This window comes from Chinchilla lanigera, unplaced genomic scaffold (assembly GCF_000276665.1).
Source record: "Chinchilla lanigera isolate Chin_1 unplaced genomic scaffold, ChiLan1.0 scaffold00001, whole genome shotgun sequence".
NCBI classification, from domain to species: domain Eukaryota; kingdom Metazoa; phylum Chordata; class Mammalia; order Rodentia; family Chinchillidae; genus Chinchilla; species Chinchilla lanigera.
In genome coordinates, this window is record NW_004955402.1 from 53652518 (window position 1) to 53669891 (window position 17374).

Sequence of the window (17374 nt, forward strand, 5' to 3'; positions counted from 1 at the left end):
GGAAAAACAATACCAAATGCCTGCTGAGTTGGATTGGGGGCACTTCTGAGGGAGTATTTACAAGGCCTATGAATGTCCTAAGAGTAACATTGACATTCTACTCACATTAGTGTAGTTTATAAGACATAAGGGTCCCAATTCTTGCAAAGTGTATGAAACAACTGAATGAATATTCATTACACAAAACTATTAAAGTCCCTAACGTGGTGTTATAGCTTGTGTCTGAATGCCCCCCGAAAGCCTCATGCAGTCATGGGACAAGCTTCTAGAGTTTATGATTGATTCATGGTCCCATGCTGGAATTATGGATGTGAGTATTACACTCACCTTGGGGCGGATAGTTTGCATACAATGAAGGCTGCTTGCTGCTGCTCCTCCCTTTTTGCTTTTGCTGCCTTTGCTACTATGAACTGCTGCCCTCTGCCATGTGCCATTCTGCCTTGGAGCCAGCTGAGTACGGACTGAAACCTCCACCAACTGTGAGCTACATAAACTTTTCCTTCCTTAATTTTGGAAGTCAGGTATTTTGTCTCAGCAACGAGAGAAAAGTAACCAAGACACATGGGATTAACAGCACAAAATGGACAGTGGCCTATCAACAGCACAGTGCTTGATATGACCCACATCCAAACATAATGCTTTCCTCAAAAAGACAAAATGGAAAGACACAGCCTCCGTAAAAATCTCCATTCTGTAGGATAATGATATAAATAACCAGATAAGCCCATTAGCAAGATTTATATCCATTTAATTTATACATTAATTATAATTTTAACATTCTCTTGTACTAGATAAAGTAGTCAGTGATCTAAATAGAATGGCTTTGGTTTAGACTTTAGATAATATTGACATAATAAAATCTCCAGATTTTTCCCCCTTTGGGACAAAGATAAATAGTATGTTAGGGATGTTGAGGAAGCCATGACAATAAAGAAAATTTGGGTAATTAGGCTGTATTTGTGAATAAAAGTCACCAGTTTGAAGACGCTGTGGAATTTAAAAAAAAAAAGTTGTTGTAAAAATTCTAAAATACTAGTCTTTCACAAAAACAAGAGAAAGAAATGTTTAATAGGATTATATATCAAAATTCTCTTTTAAAAACTTAAAACATTTCATTGGGATATACTATTAAAAGTCTGTGTAACATCCCAGCACAAACAGGCTAAAGACTTAGTTAAAAGAGTTTTAGTTTAGAACTTGAATGCCCCAAATGGCCCATACGCTGAGAGGTTGGTGCTAGCTCAGGCACTCCTGGGTGGTGGCAGACCCTTCTGGAGCTCAGGCTGGCATAAGGGACTGAGATCATCAGGGCTGGCATAAGGGACTGAGATCATCAGGGATATGCCCATGAAGGGGACACCACGAACCTGGGCCCTTCTTATCTCTTTCCTTCCCAGCTGCCACAAGGTGTGTATGGGCCTCCTCTGCCACATGCTCCTACCCTGATACTAGTGGTAATTGAAATAAACTGAATGTTTAAAGTTTTTAAAATGTATTATAGCAAAAACCATGTTGCTATTAATCCCCCTCAAAATACTTGCACTTTAAGTGATTACAATAAATGAGATATTTTCAAAGTCATTATCAGAAAATCTAGTATTTAAAAACTCTGATTTTATTTTTCTTAAACTTAAGTCTTTTAGGATAGGATAAATACGGCTTAAATAGTATCTACAAAATAACTAAGACAATTGGAAGTTAACTGAGTAGTATTTACTGGGTACCTAGAATAATTGAAGAACTTACGAATGCACAAAGATCTCTAGGCTATTCTAGAATCCTTTTAACAACAGAGTAACTCAAAGAATTTACTATTATTATTCAATTAAGGTCTTGGGGATTGAACCCATTGTCTTTGCACTCAGCTAGATCCCTCAACGTTTTAAAATTTGTTATTCTGAGATAGGGTCTCAACAAATCACTAAGTAGTCCAGGCTGTATGCAAACTTTAGACCCTCAGCATCTTAAAGAGTGCTAGAATTAAAAGCATGTGCCATCACATCTGACTAAAAAGATGTACTTTTAAGCATATATTGATGTCTTTCTTCTGTGAACTAAATAACCAATTAATAACTCGCTTTGACTTTTAATCATATTATTTCTGTTGCTGAAACACGAACACATACTATCTCTTGCTTGGAAAGGAAAGCAGGACATCTAGTGGAAGTGGAGCAGTATCCTACTTTTCTACATAAAGGTCAAATTTAGCACTAAACACAAATTCTTCTCTTTTGAATCTACTAATAAAAAAAAGACACTTAAAACTTTCCAAAAAACTATCAGTCCTTTGAGAAACTGGAGGAGGAAATTTTATTAATGTCTGTGTAATAATTTATTATTTTCACATCATTTTTACTCCTGAAAAGAGGGATGGATAGCAATCTTTGTTTTTCTAATAGGCTCTACAACAAAGTTTTTATGCAAAAAACACTTTATAATTAAATGCTTTACAAATGAAATTATTTCTTTACACACATACAAAACCAAAAAAGTATCAACCATTAGGAACAAAGAAACTTATAAATCAAATTTATTTATGCAGGCAAGCAAGTATAAATAAAGCAGGTATTATCACTTCTTGGCCTTTTGGCTAAGATCAAGTGTATCTGTTCTTATCAGTTTAATAAATCAGGTACTTCAGATAATCAAGAGAAGTTTCTATTTGATACAAGTATTTAAAAATGTTTTAAAAATCATCAGTACTGAACTGGAATCATCTGAATGAGTAACCTTTCTCTTGTGGTCTTGTCGTTAAGTAAAATTTCAGGATAATCAAATACTTTTAATCATATGATTTGTTCTCCTGTACTGCTAATGATAAACATTGTGACACTTTTATACTCCGGCTCTATCATAAGAAAGTAGGAAAGGGGTTGAGAACTCTCAGGTGAAAGGATCATCAGTACATCCGTAACTACAGTCAGGCAAACCCCGGTTACAGCTCTGCTACTTATAAGCAACATTGATCACAGTTACTTCACTTCTGAATGACTTCCTCATATAGAAAATAGGAATGTATCTACTGTGTATAGCTGGTGAACAGGTTAAATCACAATAATTTAGGTAAGTACAGAGCACAGAAAATACTTTTAAAGATCATAGCTATAATCATAACTTTACATCTATGCTTATCTATTAAGTAAATTCAAATTTTTTCAGAGATTCAAAACAAAGCACTCATGCCCTTTTTGTAAGTACCGTGGTTTCTGAAGTGGAAAGAGAACTTGGATCCTGATCTTGGTTGGACATCCTTGATAGAGCCCTCCAAAACTTGAATGAGTCATCTAAACCTGGGACAAGAACAAAGTTGTTAATCTGGACACTTTACTGGGCACTCAGCAATTAACAGAAAGCATACTCATTGCAGGAAACTAACGAAGACTTGTTAATAAACGAGTATCACTGAGAGTTGCTAAAGCAGACCGCTGAGCCCTAGTCCCAGAAATCATAATACCCTAAGTCAGGATGGGGTAGTGAATGCACATTTCTAACAATCTCACACAAGATGCCAAGGAAGTTAGTTTGCAGGTCATACTTTCAATAACAGTGATTCGGAGAACTCCAAACAATAGGTAACTATGAAATGAAGACATTATTTAGAATGTTCAAAACTTTATCAAATATCACTTTCCTCTCAAATTCTCTAAAAGTGAACAGAAAAGAGAATATATATTTACTCTTAGATATTTGAGGGTAAAGGAATTTCATGGCTGCAACTTACTCCTGAATGACACAGAAAAAGTATGTATAATACACACACATATACATATACACATATATGCTATCTACATGCATGCAAACAAATTTTATTTGTATTTACATACATGAGGTAAAAAGTAAATACAATAAAATGTTAACATTTGAGACATTTTTGTACTTTTTTCCCAATGAGCACTAAAGGCTTCTTTTTTTTCAATTTAAAAATTGTACCATATGTATAACTTATGTTAGTTACACACAAACAAAAATATTCTTTCTGTACATTGGTTTCCTCCCCCAAATTTGTGTTTTCATTCAAAAATATCACAGACAGAATGATATATTTGCCAGTTTTTTGTACTATTCTTGAATTTTTTTATTTAAGTTTGAAAGTATTCTCTAAGTGTGAATTAGGTAAAAAATGAGCATAAAAATATAAACTACTTTTATTATGAAGTACATTGCTTGTGTGTATAAACATCAGTGACACTGATTAACATTAATAACTAGCAATTAGTGATACTAGTTAAATTAGTAAATCTAACAGCATCTGTCAATAAAAAAGTAAAAAGCTTTCCTCAATATATTTTGATGAATTAATAATATGAAAATAAATAGCTTTTCAATACTGTTACGAAAAAGAAATAGAAAACTTAGTAGTAAAAAGTGTCTTTCACAAGAGTGAAAAAAAATTATAGATTGTCAAGAATGGAAGGTTCCAAAAAGGTTGAAGATATTCATAGGGGAAAAATAGAAAACTTTACCAAATGGCATAAAATAACTTGTGAAACAACAGTAAGATGTCAAAATGCTTCCATGAAGAATTTATGACATAAAAAATGCTTAGGCAATGCTTAGTGAAAGAAGGAGATACAAAATACACATAAGAAATTAGCACAACTATACAAAACAAAGCCTATAAAGAGGAAGAACGCTTGAAGAACATATTCTCACATAAAAGAGGAATTCTCAGGGGAGCAGGACTGGTGATGAGTATTTTTCCTATGTACTTTTTATTATTTTCCAAAAATCTTTTAATAAACACAGATTTTTTTTACATATTTTAAAAAGTGAATTTTACTTAAAAAAAAAAAAAGACATTGTACTTACCATTTAAATCATTAGCTTCTGAAGTTCCATCAAAAGCAGAAATCCTCAAATCAAACATATACCGTCCCAGGTAACAATGTTTCACCATCTGATTCAAATGTTCATAAAAATGGCAGTGGTATAAAAGCGCCTGGAGGGCAGGTTTTCCTGTGAGTGACAAGCCAGAATCCTCATCATGGACACAGGGGCCCTAGGAAAAGATGGAGAGAAGAAAAAGGCACTGCTTTATACCTCAATTTCTTCAAAAAGATCAACTGTCCTCTCCATATAAAACAAGTTCCATGCCCCATTATATTCTGACCAGCTACTCTAGTGTAACTCTAGTGTAGAGCAAAGCACTTCATAATGTCTAGGTCTTTGCTGCTTGAACCTAACTTTTGCCGGCAGAAGTCTGAACTAATTCTTGAGGGGCTATTTCATTTAAACTGTTTCTACAAAATGATTTAGCCAATTAATTATACACTGTAGTCATAAACACAATGAAAGCAGTATTTTTCCACCTACATGCAATACTAAAATAATACTAAAAATCTGAAATAATGTGGCTCAAGTAATTATGTTCAAAAATATTTTTTATATCTATCAACGTCCACTGCAAAATCTACCATGTTATTTCCCGAAGAATTAAGGAAAAGGAAAAGGAAAAAAGAAGTACATAAACACATATACGTCTACCACCAAGAGACTGAGAAGAATCTACTACTACACAATTGTATGTCTTCGCAATTGTTCCAATAGTTTTTGCATTGCCACTCAATAATTTTCCTGAAATATACAATGGTAAAAACCAGTCACCTAGAATCGGTTTCAAGTTCACAATAAATCCTTTCACTAGGTATTAATATATGATAATCAGTAAAGTTATGATTTTAAATATATCATAAGAGAAAATGAAAAACAGAAATCTAAGTGACAATAGGAAAGAAAGATATGGTCAAATCACATTCAAACATAAAATTTCTTCATGTATGTTTTCTATTAACTTTTTTTTTCACATCACCATGGGAGATGGATGCTAAAACTTACTCTTCAGACAAAGTCATTTACAAGTTAAAAATATAACTACATTAACAATATTAATAATACCCACTAACAATAGTAACAATTTCCACTAACATTTCTCTTTAAGAATATTATCATAACAAACCTGTTACCTCAATACTAAATTCCTTTTATGACTAGGACATTACTCCTGATATGTCTAAGAAATCTATCCAGCACTGTGAGACATCAGTAAGACTAATACAGAGCTGGCATGTGATGGTCACTGATAAAGGTCTGCAAAATGCAGGTAAAGCAGAAAAGAATACAAAGAGAACAAGGTCATGAGGGTCCTCCTTATGAACCAATAGCATGTGTTCCTTTCACACCTTACCTTATCTAGGGGGAAGTACCACATCCAAAAGCAAGTCAATCTTAACCTTCATAGTTGCAAAATGTTTTATCTTTTAAGCAAGTTAGAATATTCTTAAATGTAAAAAACATGTCAAACACAAAAAGACAGGCAGTAGTGTCTCAACACTGCAAATTAAAGCATTATAATAATTCAGTAAAAAAAATTAGTAAGCAAAGCGAGAACTATACTTTATTCAAGTGGGGCTGTGGATGTAGAGCAGTGATAAAGTACTTTCTTAAGAAAAAACATAAACATAAAAAGTTTAGCTAAGTTTACTAGCTTAACTCCAACTACCTAACAAAACTCAGTAAATCAACAAAACATAAAGTGGTACAAAAACTATTTTTTTCTAAATAAATTTCAAATGATAACCAAAACAATCTTAAAGTTTCTGTTTTACATATTATACAAAATCATTCAAATTTTATTATTTTGGAAAATTGTGTCTACGTAATTATTCCTTCCATCACTCATAGTATTATATTCACAAAGATTTAGTAGAAATAGGTAAAGGTATATAAACTGTATAAATCTTGAATAGAAAAAAAAGAGTATTTACAGTTCCCGACTTCTTAGATCTTCTGAGTCTTTACCCTGCTGAAGGCCTACTGAGATTGACGGTTCTAATTAATTCATAGGAAAAGAGTGGTTAGAAACCCACCATCTTCTAAAATCCAACTTTTCTTTTGTGATAAGTATTTTCAAAGTAAGTGAAAAATGCATTTAGTACATTAGAATTCTTGTTATTCTATAAATTGTAAAATTATCACAATTTTAATAGACTAAATCATTTACTGTTCAATTAATGTATTTCTAAGATTCCCCTTTTCATTTTCTTCCTAATATGGAATGAAAAATAAATTTAGAAAATGAAGACAAAGCTGGGCATGGTGATGAGTGTCTGTAATCCCAGTATTTGGGAGGCTGAGACAGGAGGATCACTATGAGTTTGAGGCCAGCCTGGTTTACATAGTGAATTCAGCTTGAACTACAGTAAGACCCTGTCTCAAAAAACTAAAAAAAAATACAAAATTGTTCTCTTTGTCTAAGCCCATACAATGAACACAGTAGCTCACAACTAAATTACTTAAGTTAGCATTGGTTCAGTTTGTACAAATGTGCCTATGTTGGCTATTATTATTTTTAAAATTATTTTAACATTATGGAAAAAAATTTTTAAATATGACCAAGCATAAGAAAATTCCTACATTCTAATTTCAGAGGTCTTTGCTGCTCTATGCAATTGCATCAGTAATGAAATAAGCTCTTCCTTGATATACATGGGATATTGGTTCTTAAAACTACAATAGATAAAAAAAACTCCACAGATGCTCAATTCTTTTATATAAAATAGCATGATCTTTGCATATAATCAGTGTGCATCTTCCTCTTATATGAGAAACCCAAAAACATAAAAAAGAGAAAAATAAAAGGTAGATAATAGGGAGGAGAAAGCTACATCTTTCTCAAATGTGTAAGAGATCAAGAGATGGAGGGAAGAGAAGGAAATGGGATGAGAAAAGGAATTAAGATGTGTTATATATATACATGAACAACTCCATACAAGGAAAGTAGATATTATGTACTACAAACATGTACTAAGAAGGAAGGAAGGAAGGAAGGAAGGAAAGAAGGAAGGAAAGAAGGAGGGAGAGAAAGAGTCTGCACCAGTTCAACACAAATACAATTTTTCTTTTTCTTGAATACTTTCGGTCCCTGGTTAGGTGAATATCTGGATGCTATACCCATGAATACAGAGTGCCAACTATACATTTGTTGAAAATTTATCACTAATTAATGTCAACTACCTACTAGGTTGATAATTCTTTAAAATCGCCCACCTGCCAAGTAAAGTCCTTCATAAAGTCTGTAGGCATCGGAATTACAAGGAGATTCTGAAGAATAAATGCAGCCTGAAAATTAGAAAAAGAAAGTGTCAATACTGCCATCTTGCTGTCATTTCTGAAATAACCAATAAACTGCAACAATTTAACAGTACCAAGGTATCTTCTGGTCAACGGCACATGCTAAGACCCTTATGAGAATTACTAACCTGCATTTCCTACTCAGGGATGACTTTGTTAGGTGATGGCCAAACAGTGTATGAAATCAGTTCATCATGAAATATTACTTTTCTCTCAAAATTTAGCTTTATGCCAAAAAAATGATGTGTATAATACAAACTGTTCCGGTAACATTTAAAAAATCTACATTCATGGTGTCCCCTTCCAGACTTACACATATCCACAACTCACCTACACACACACACAAACCTACCTCTCCCCACTGTCGTTCTTCTCTCATTTAAATTCCTCTCAAAAAAACTTGGTACAGAAATATAAACCACAAATGTACAACTTAGCCTATGAGGGCGTGAAGTTATTCTAATTAAATAATACTACTGTAAACACTATTACCTCCTTAATGGGAGATTATTATGTAACAATACAGGAAGAGTAAAAGGAATATCGGGAATTCTAAGAGAGTGAATTTTCTAACCATCTTCACTGCAAGTCAATTTTTTAAAAATCTTTAAAGTTAATAAATCAAGAAAATCCCTAACCATAAGCATTACCATTTATAAGCATGAAAGAACTAACAAGAAAACACATGTTTTGAGTTGGAGAATTAGAAATTAGATAATGGTAGACCCAGGAGCTATTGTTTTCTTCATAAGCCTCTAAGAACTATTTGATTATTGTTTTAAAAAAATAGGTATGAATCATCACTTTAATAGAAGAAGCAATACAAAGAAACCACAAATTAAATTAGGGTTTAATTTTCCTCTCATGCTGTAAGACATATACTTCAAAAAGGTATCATTTTAACAACCCTTTATTTGTATTAAAGCTGTCTAAACGTTACAGACCTACACGTGCTGAAGGAAAAATAATTTTTTTCCATCAACTACTTTCCAGCATGTAATAAAACAGAAGAATTCAGATTAAAATTACACTGTATTTCACTTTGATCTTATCAGAATAAAGGACTCCTGATTTTTACTGTTAACTATTATCTTTCATATTCTCTACTGTCATTTTGTTTGAGTCTTTCACAAGCAAAATAGATAATGGTCCACAGTCAAACATGCTGAACGTAGGTTGAATACTGTTTGTAGACACTGTCATAGTGAGCTAGTGAGGAAAAAAAGGGAGAAAGTGCTAAAAAGGCATACCTCCCGGCGCACCATGCTGCATTCCGACTGGTCCAGGAGAATGTTCACGACCGTTCCCCAGAGCCCACCGGAAATGTTCTGACAACTGTTTGCCAAGGCCACACAGCCAGCTTCAAGCATGGTCAGTGCTGATCCCAACCCCAAGGAAGTGAATCTCACCTATTAAATTAAAAAAAAAGTTAGCATGATGACAGGCTGTTGGGCTTGGATTCTACAGGCAAATGTGCACTAGTCTATAAGGAAAGGGAAAAATGGCCCCAGAGGTGACAGCGTCACTTAGACTGAAGTGTCAACTCCTTGTGTCCGTAGTGAAATGCAACGCATGACTCACTCTTGGCCAGTACTTGGTCAGATTTTCAGTTGGACTATCCAGCAAAGTTATGAACTGAGCAGATTTTTTTGAACTTTGTTGTTCAAGTAGTAGTAAGTTTGAGGTCGGAGCTATTTGACAACTGAGGTATCATTGTATAAACTACAATAATCCCATCATATGAACATGCATAAGTATATAATAAGGTTTGCTTAATTTTTTTTTTCATCTAAACACAATGAACTTGGTTTTCCTTTACACTGACCTCTGGGTCTCGATCAACCCATAAGGGAATCAGCCAAGCCAATCCTTGTTGAGCAGGACCATGTTCTTCACTATGACTACCTAAAGGCAAAAACCAAAGAGACATCCACTCCTAAAATGAAAAAAAAAAAGGAGAACAGAAACATTTTAGGTTAAAATAAGTTTTTAAGGATCAAAACAAAGTCATATGTATTTAAGGGTTAGTTTTAATTCATTATCTGGCCAAAACAATGCAAATAAAAATCTAGCTTCTCCTAAATAAGTTCAACATAACAATCTTCCCATAAAAGCTATTTTTCTCACAATTTAGTTAAAATGTAACTTTGAAGTGAAAGCAGAACTCCAACTTTCAATCAAAACAAATTTTTAAAAAGTTCAGATTTCTATTAATACAGAATTTTCAAGAAACATTTTAGTCAAAAAACACTTTTGTCTCTTAAAGAGAAAAATCAAAAGGAATATTTTTATGTAGTGAGCTTACAGGCTTGCAGTGTGTTAGGCTTTTCAATCAAGTGTTCAGGAGACAGTTTTTAATGTTCTCACCGAGCTCTGAGCATGGGCCATCATCTCATGGGATAAGTGAAGCAAGCAAAGAATTGTGCTCTTTGTAACACCTTTTCCCATGAACGACATAGCATTTCCTCCACGTTCCACGTAAAAAGAAGTAATAACCTGGAAAATAAATGTAAAAAATTTCATAGTGTCTTTATTGTAATGATATGTAAAGATAAACACGTTAACTTTCTATCTTGCCAAATTCAAATTTTAACTGCATAAGATATAACGTTCTCAGTTTACATATTTTAAAGTGACAGCAATGGTGAGTTTTTGTTCTGTGTATTTACCAGTTAAAAAATATTCTTGGTTAGGGGTCCCATTCAACCCAGCTATTCCCTTTCTGGGTATTTTTCCAGAAGAACTAAAACATCATACCACAATGATGTATGTGTACCCATGTTTACAGCAGCACCATTTGTAATAGCTAAATCATGGAAACAACCCCAATGCCCATCAACTGAGGAATGGATAAAAAAGCTGTGGTACTTTTATATAATGGCATATTACTCAGCTATAAAGATAAACTTGAGGTTTTTATAGGTAAATGGATGCCACTAGAGATGACACTCATAAATGAAATAAATAAGACTCACATATGTAAACACTATATTGTCTCCCTAGTATAACACTCTGAAAGAGTAAATGAAATCTAAAAGGTATATTAGATAGTATGAAAGGGAAAGAAACTGTTCAAAAGGAAAGAATGACTAGCATGGGGGAAAGGAGAAAACAAAGTGGAAAAAAATATACATATATACACATGCTCCCAAGATGGTCAAATAGTTGATATTTAACAGTCTGATTATTCTTACATGTCTATATTTCTTTATCTGAGTAACCAATATTAAGATAACAATATGTAATACAACAACCATTGTTGTCTGAAATTCTGCATGTTTTTATTGTTTTTATGTTGTTTTAGTTATGTCCGTATGTTTGTTAATATGTTTTGGTTCTTCTATCTTTAAAAATATTTTTAAAAAATTCTTGGTTTTAACATTTTCCCCTTGGGATTCATACGAAAGAAGCGTAACATACTCCTAGGTTTGTTTTTTGGGAGGAGAGGATAGATTCAGAACAACCTTATTTAACATTTTTTAAATGTTACAGCACTTTTATAAGCCAAAGAGTTTATAAATATCCTGTTGGAAAGTATACACAGAAATTGCTAGCTCTCTAAAACTCACTGACTATGTGAGTTATGCTAAATTTTCTTATTTAAACATAAATAGACATTTTTCTCTCCTCTGAGTGATCTTAGATCTTTCCACTGAAAGCTTAAATATATGCTTATTATTTAACTTACTAATTTTCAACTTTTGTCTCCCACATATCTGAAAGATTTGGCATATTTCAACTAGCAACAACAAAAAAAATGTTGATCATCTGAAGGGACATTCATTTTAACTAAGAATCCACATCAGAAAAGCACGTCCATCTGACTTCCCTTGGAATGAGCGGCAAATTCATCTGGACCTTTTCTATATAATTATGTATCATTCCTCCAGAGGAGTTTGGTAAAAATTTGTAAACCAATTGAGGAAAAATATTTTGTTAGCACACAAAGAAAATCAATGAGACAAAAGGTCACCTGTAATTAATAAAAGATTAAGAAAAAGAATGGTAACTATTTTTAGTCCCAATACTTTGTTGTAAGTCAAAACAGTAAAAATTTCTTGCTGTCTGCACCAATACAATTAGTTCACCCAAAATCTCAATGCTTTTATTCACCACGAAACACTTCTATGTTAGCATTTATCTTCATCTACTTTTGGTTGATTTTTATTTTGCTGGTACAATTCATGAAGCAAAGTAGACATATAAAAAGATTTTTAAATGTAATTTATTTATAATATTTGAAATATAGCTGTGATTCAGACTACTTTCATACCTGTTATTTATTAAAAAGTACATCTGATAGTTTCTAAATATAAACAATACAAAATTTAGCTTCTCTTTCAGTTACCTCTGTATATCTGATCTAAAAATAGATGTCATTTTTCAGAAACTGTGTTCCACAAAACGTTTACAAATGGAATATTTATAAATCACATTTCAACCAATTCTTCCATAAATTAGGTAACTGCAGATTATACTTTAAATGCATTAGAAGATCTGACTTTAAAGACAACTTAGTTAGGTCTTTAATATATCAGTTCAAAAACAGACGCATTTCTGATTACAGACACCCTGCAGCATGACATAATTAATTGGTGGCCTAACAGTATACCCTTTTTCAACATTTATAATTACTTAAGAAAATATAAATATATTGAAAAAGCTACTGTGAGAGTCATAGTAAATTTTATACTACAGCTAATTGTATTTAGAACTTGTAGTCTTTTTAAAAAAACAACGCATTTTTGGAAAAAATCTAGATTACACTCTGAAATACAATTTATTATTGAAAATACAAATACAAATTCAGTACTGAAAGCACAAAAAAAATACAATACATGAAAAAATGTTCACCATCATTGGTCATTCAAGAGATGTAAATTAATAAAATACACACCATTTAAAGTCATTTATGTTACATTACCAATGTTATACAAATTGTACTATAATTTTAAAAGTATATGTAAGATATACATTAATTAAACGATTCCCTATTCACCACAATGTAAAAATCATTGCTAAACAGATAAGGCAGGGGCTGGGGATGTAGCTCAGCTGCACAGCGCCTGCCTGACAAGCGCAAGGTCGTGAGTTCAATTCCTGGTCCCGGAAAAAAACAAAACAAACAAACAAAAAAAAAAAAGATAAGGCAGCCATGGAATAATGCAAAAGTTTTAAAGATGATTCTCATAAGCTCTCAAGCTTACGTGTCCAACAGAGCACACATAAAATAAAAACATAGCACATTTTCAAAAAGACAAGGTATCATGTAAAAGTAACATATACAAGTTTTCACATATACCTAAATAAAGAAGAAACCTGTTAAATGATATTATTATCTAAGTGAAGAAAAGAAAAGGCTTATTAAAGGAAAATGAATAAATTAGCTCTTATACAAACTCTGTAGCAATTAATACCTATAAAAGAGATGAAATTATGTGAAAGAAGGTCTTTTTGAAAAGCTTTTGAAAAAGCTGCTACACACAACCAAAAATTCAGACACAGGAAAAAATAAAAATGGAGATAAAAGTCAAAATGTAAAATTATCAGTCTCTTATACCTAGGAAAAGGAAGCTTAGATTGCCTTGGAAGGAGGATCTGGTGGGTACAGATCATAAAATGGCAAGCAGGAACTTGCTGCACAAAAAGGAATGGAAGGCTATAGATACCATTTGGCCAACAGACTTTAGGTCTAGGATGCCCATCACTGTCTATCAATTTGTCCATTTTCCAAAATACAACTGTACGTTGTCTCCTTGTCAGTCTTTCTTAAAGTCCAAATCCAATTAATGATTCTAATCTCTGGTTATCAGATATTGCTGCTTGAAGGCTATCAGAGCTTTCAAGACAAAATTAGACTGGCAGATTTGACTTCTAAGGAACAATAAAGCATTCTAGATTTAGACAGTTTATGCAACAGCAAAGCAAGAGTAGCCAAAGGTGCTGCTCCTAGTGCCCCTGCACAAAGTGAAACTGGCACAAACAGGCCGGACGACTGCAAGGCAGACGGTAGGGCCCTCTGGTGCTGAGAAGCCCAGACTGTGTTATAATGTAGTAGTTTTACAACTGCAGCTGTACCCGAAGTGAGGGAGGTAGACACAGTACTCACTTCACCTGACCTAGGAGGCAATAAGAAACAGGATCATGCCAGACTTGTAATAGTCAAGTGAATGAGAATCAAACTACTCCTGGCAATTCTGCAAAAGCCTCCCATGTTCTCATGTTCCAAAAGGATTGCAGGAAATTCTGCCAACACTTAGATCAGCTGCAGTTAAACCTTGTCTATTTGGCCGAAGTGCATGCATGCAAGACTGCCAGTGCACTGTGGCAAAGCTCTTACAGAACTACACACAGTCACGCAATTGTTACATTTATTACATCACACTGAAAATACTTTGAATTAAATGATGGTGAAAACATGGCATATCAGAATGTGTGCAATATAATTAAGGCCACATTTATAAGGTAATTAAGGCTAACAGTACATTTTTGGGCAAAAAAATCCAATTAAGATCACACCCTAAAATTTTACAAGAGCCACAAATTAAACAAAAAGAGAAATAATAAATTTATATAGAAATTAATAAGGGAAAAACATCTAAAAGAAGATCAGTAAAACCTAAAGTTCATTCTTTGATTACAACTAATAAAACATGTATCACCAGTGAAATCCTGTGTGAAAATGAAGAAAAGGATAATTAATGTCTGGAATGACAGGAACTACAGATTCAGCAGACACTGATGAATAATTTTATGATAATGACTTTGAAAATTTAGATAAACTCTTCTCACATTCCAGAAGAACATAACTAAAAAAAACAAACAAAAATTCTAAATAATTCTAAACACAATTAAAACACAAATTCACAATTTATGATCTTTAAAAGTAACAACTCCGGGCCTGAACTCCTGCATTGCTTTGTCACTGAATTTAACCAGTAGGTAAAAATTAAAGGCCTTTGTTTTGAAATTAAAAACATGGTCAATACACAAATATTGATTGTTTTTATATATTAAGATTTAGAAAATAAAAATTTAAAACAGGTATAATATACTCATTTTCACCAAAAGAAGACTGTTTATAACAGCAGTACCCAAAATTGCCCTAAACTGAAAGAAAAAGAAAAATTAAATGTACTTCAACTCTGCAGTATAATAAATGCCATCCAAATGAAATTAAACTAACTCCACCTGCAGGCAACAAAATGAATAAATGCTATAAGCATGCTGAAAGAAACCAGCCCAGACATATGATTCCATTTACTCAAATTTTAAAATCAAATTATTTTATACACTGTATAGACACAGACTTGAAGTCATCAAACTATCAAGAAATGCAAAAAAGTAGCATGCCAAAAATAATCAAAATACCATATGAGAAAGAAGGAGAGAATGAGAGGGATATGAGGACTGCTGCTAGGATGCTGGCTATGCTCTATTTCTGGGTAGGGGGTAATTACATGGGTGCTCACTACAGGATAACTCACTGAGCTTCATATTTATGTTCTGTGTATTTGTTCTGTGTATTTTCTGAATATGTGCTGTATTCACAATTAAAAATATTAATCAAATAAATGAATAAACAAATTACCGTGATGAAGACACTTAAATATAAGCCTTAATTTTTCCTGAAATGAGAGTACAAGTGTGATTTTATATATTTTTAAGACATTTAACCATTACGATGGGCTATGTGAACACTGTATAATAACTGTAAATATAGTAAGATAAATGCATTCATCTGTGGTATATAACAAATGCAATTAGTAAGTAGTAAACAGCTGCTATTCGAGGAGTTGTTGCTTTCACTTACCTCCAGGAGACCTGACAAATACTTCACACAGATTTCAAGTGGCTTTGTTGAAGGCGAATGTGAACTCCACCCTGGAAATGCGGTGAGGTGAGCCATCCCTCTTAAAGTCCGCTCCAGCGAAGGCAGGCCGTAAAAATGAGGAGCATCTGTGACCCTCAGACACTGGAGCAGTTTCAGACCCAACTGTGTTTGGAAGACATAAAGAAGTTCCAAGCATTTCCTATGCATGTAAAAGGAAGAAAATCAATCAAAGAGCAAGCATAATGAACTTAATGAACCATCTTACTGGCTATAGAAAGCTATTTATGACATATTAGAAGTACGAGCCAGACAAAAATAGCAGAAAATATTCTCTGAAAACAAGACTTTTCATGGGAAGCCTAATAAAAGTAACAACTAAGGTATGTGATGTTCAATATAACCAACAATTATATGGAAAAACATATAAACAGTTATGGGTGTTGCCACTCAATAGTGAAATAAAAAGGTGAAACAAAAAACTGAACAAACTTTGAATTTAGTTGGTATTCAGTAAAACTATATGTAAGTCTTTCGGTGTCAGGAAAAACTTTAATTTTTAATTGACTATACTGCCTTTGACACGGAAAACTAAAAGGAAAAGTTTTAACGAGTGTAACATATAATTAAGCAAAACAGTCAGAAATAGATCAAGAGAATATTTTCTACTGGAAAACAGAATTCCTAAAATTAAACAGCTCATCATAGGTTCAAAGTAATTCACAGAAGATATTTATATAACAAAGTACTGAATAAAATCTGAAATTTCTTAAATTTTTTAGACAATTAGACTCAAAAATTGATAACTATTCACTACATAATTACTTATTCATCAGGTATGGTATGAAAATTTTAGGATCATAATTTTATATACCCATCATCCAACTATGTTAAAAACAATTTTAGAAATACAAAAGACTTAGATCCTGAATGTTACATATAGTTACTTACAACTATATGTAAGTCTTTCGGTGTCAGGAAAAGTTGACCTCCTTATAGTTTAATAAAAAAATGAATCTAATAATAGTATTAAAAATGTTTTTGCTATTCTTCTAGCATTCAACATACATAAGCAAATCATTTTCACCATGCCTTTCACCTTAATCACTTCAGAAAGAAAGCTCAGCCAAAGGACTGGTGGCACTCCAGTTGTCTAACCTGTGTTAGACTCACATAAACCCTAGCATACCTTTTACCAGTTCCTTCTCATGTCCCTGCAAACCTTCCTCAAACTCCATAGAGAAAATGAAATTATCAGAAATCAACATATCCCACATGCTTCTCCCATATTTACTTACTGACCTATTTTACTTATACACTGGTACCTTGGTTTAAAAATGCTTTTGTGTGCAAGCAATTTGGTTCACAAACAAAAGTGTCTGGCACAATTTTGTTTTTGTTTTCAAACTCTGC

At 33.0% G+C, this 17374-nt stretch overlaps 1 protein-coding gene across 1 annotated transcript in view; it reads right to left on the reverse strand.

The window, feature by feature from the left end:
• Rttn (rotatin) overlaps positions 1-17374 on the reverse strand; it is a 152234-nt gene that overhangs the window by 51533 nt on the left and 83327 nt on the right. The window contains exons 28-34 of the mRNA XM_005373054.1: positions 15944-16163; positions 10498-10626; positions 9956-10066; positions 9381-9539; positions 8047-8118; positions 4810-4999; positions 3199-3290 (exon numbers count right to left, since the gene is read on the reverse strand). Of these exons, the coding sequence (XP_005373111.1) occupies positions 3199-3290; positions 4810-4999; positions 8047-8118; positions 9381-9539; positions 9956-10066; positions 10498-10626; positions 15944-16163 (973 nt within the window). The remainder of the gene's footprint in view (positions 1-3198; positions 3291-4809; positions 5000-8046; positions 8119-9380; positions 9540-9955; positions 10067-10497; positions 10627-15943; positions 16164-17374) is intronic.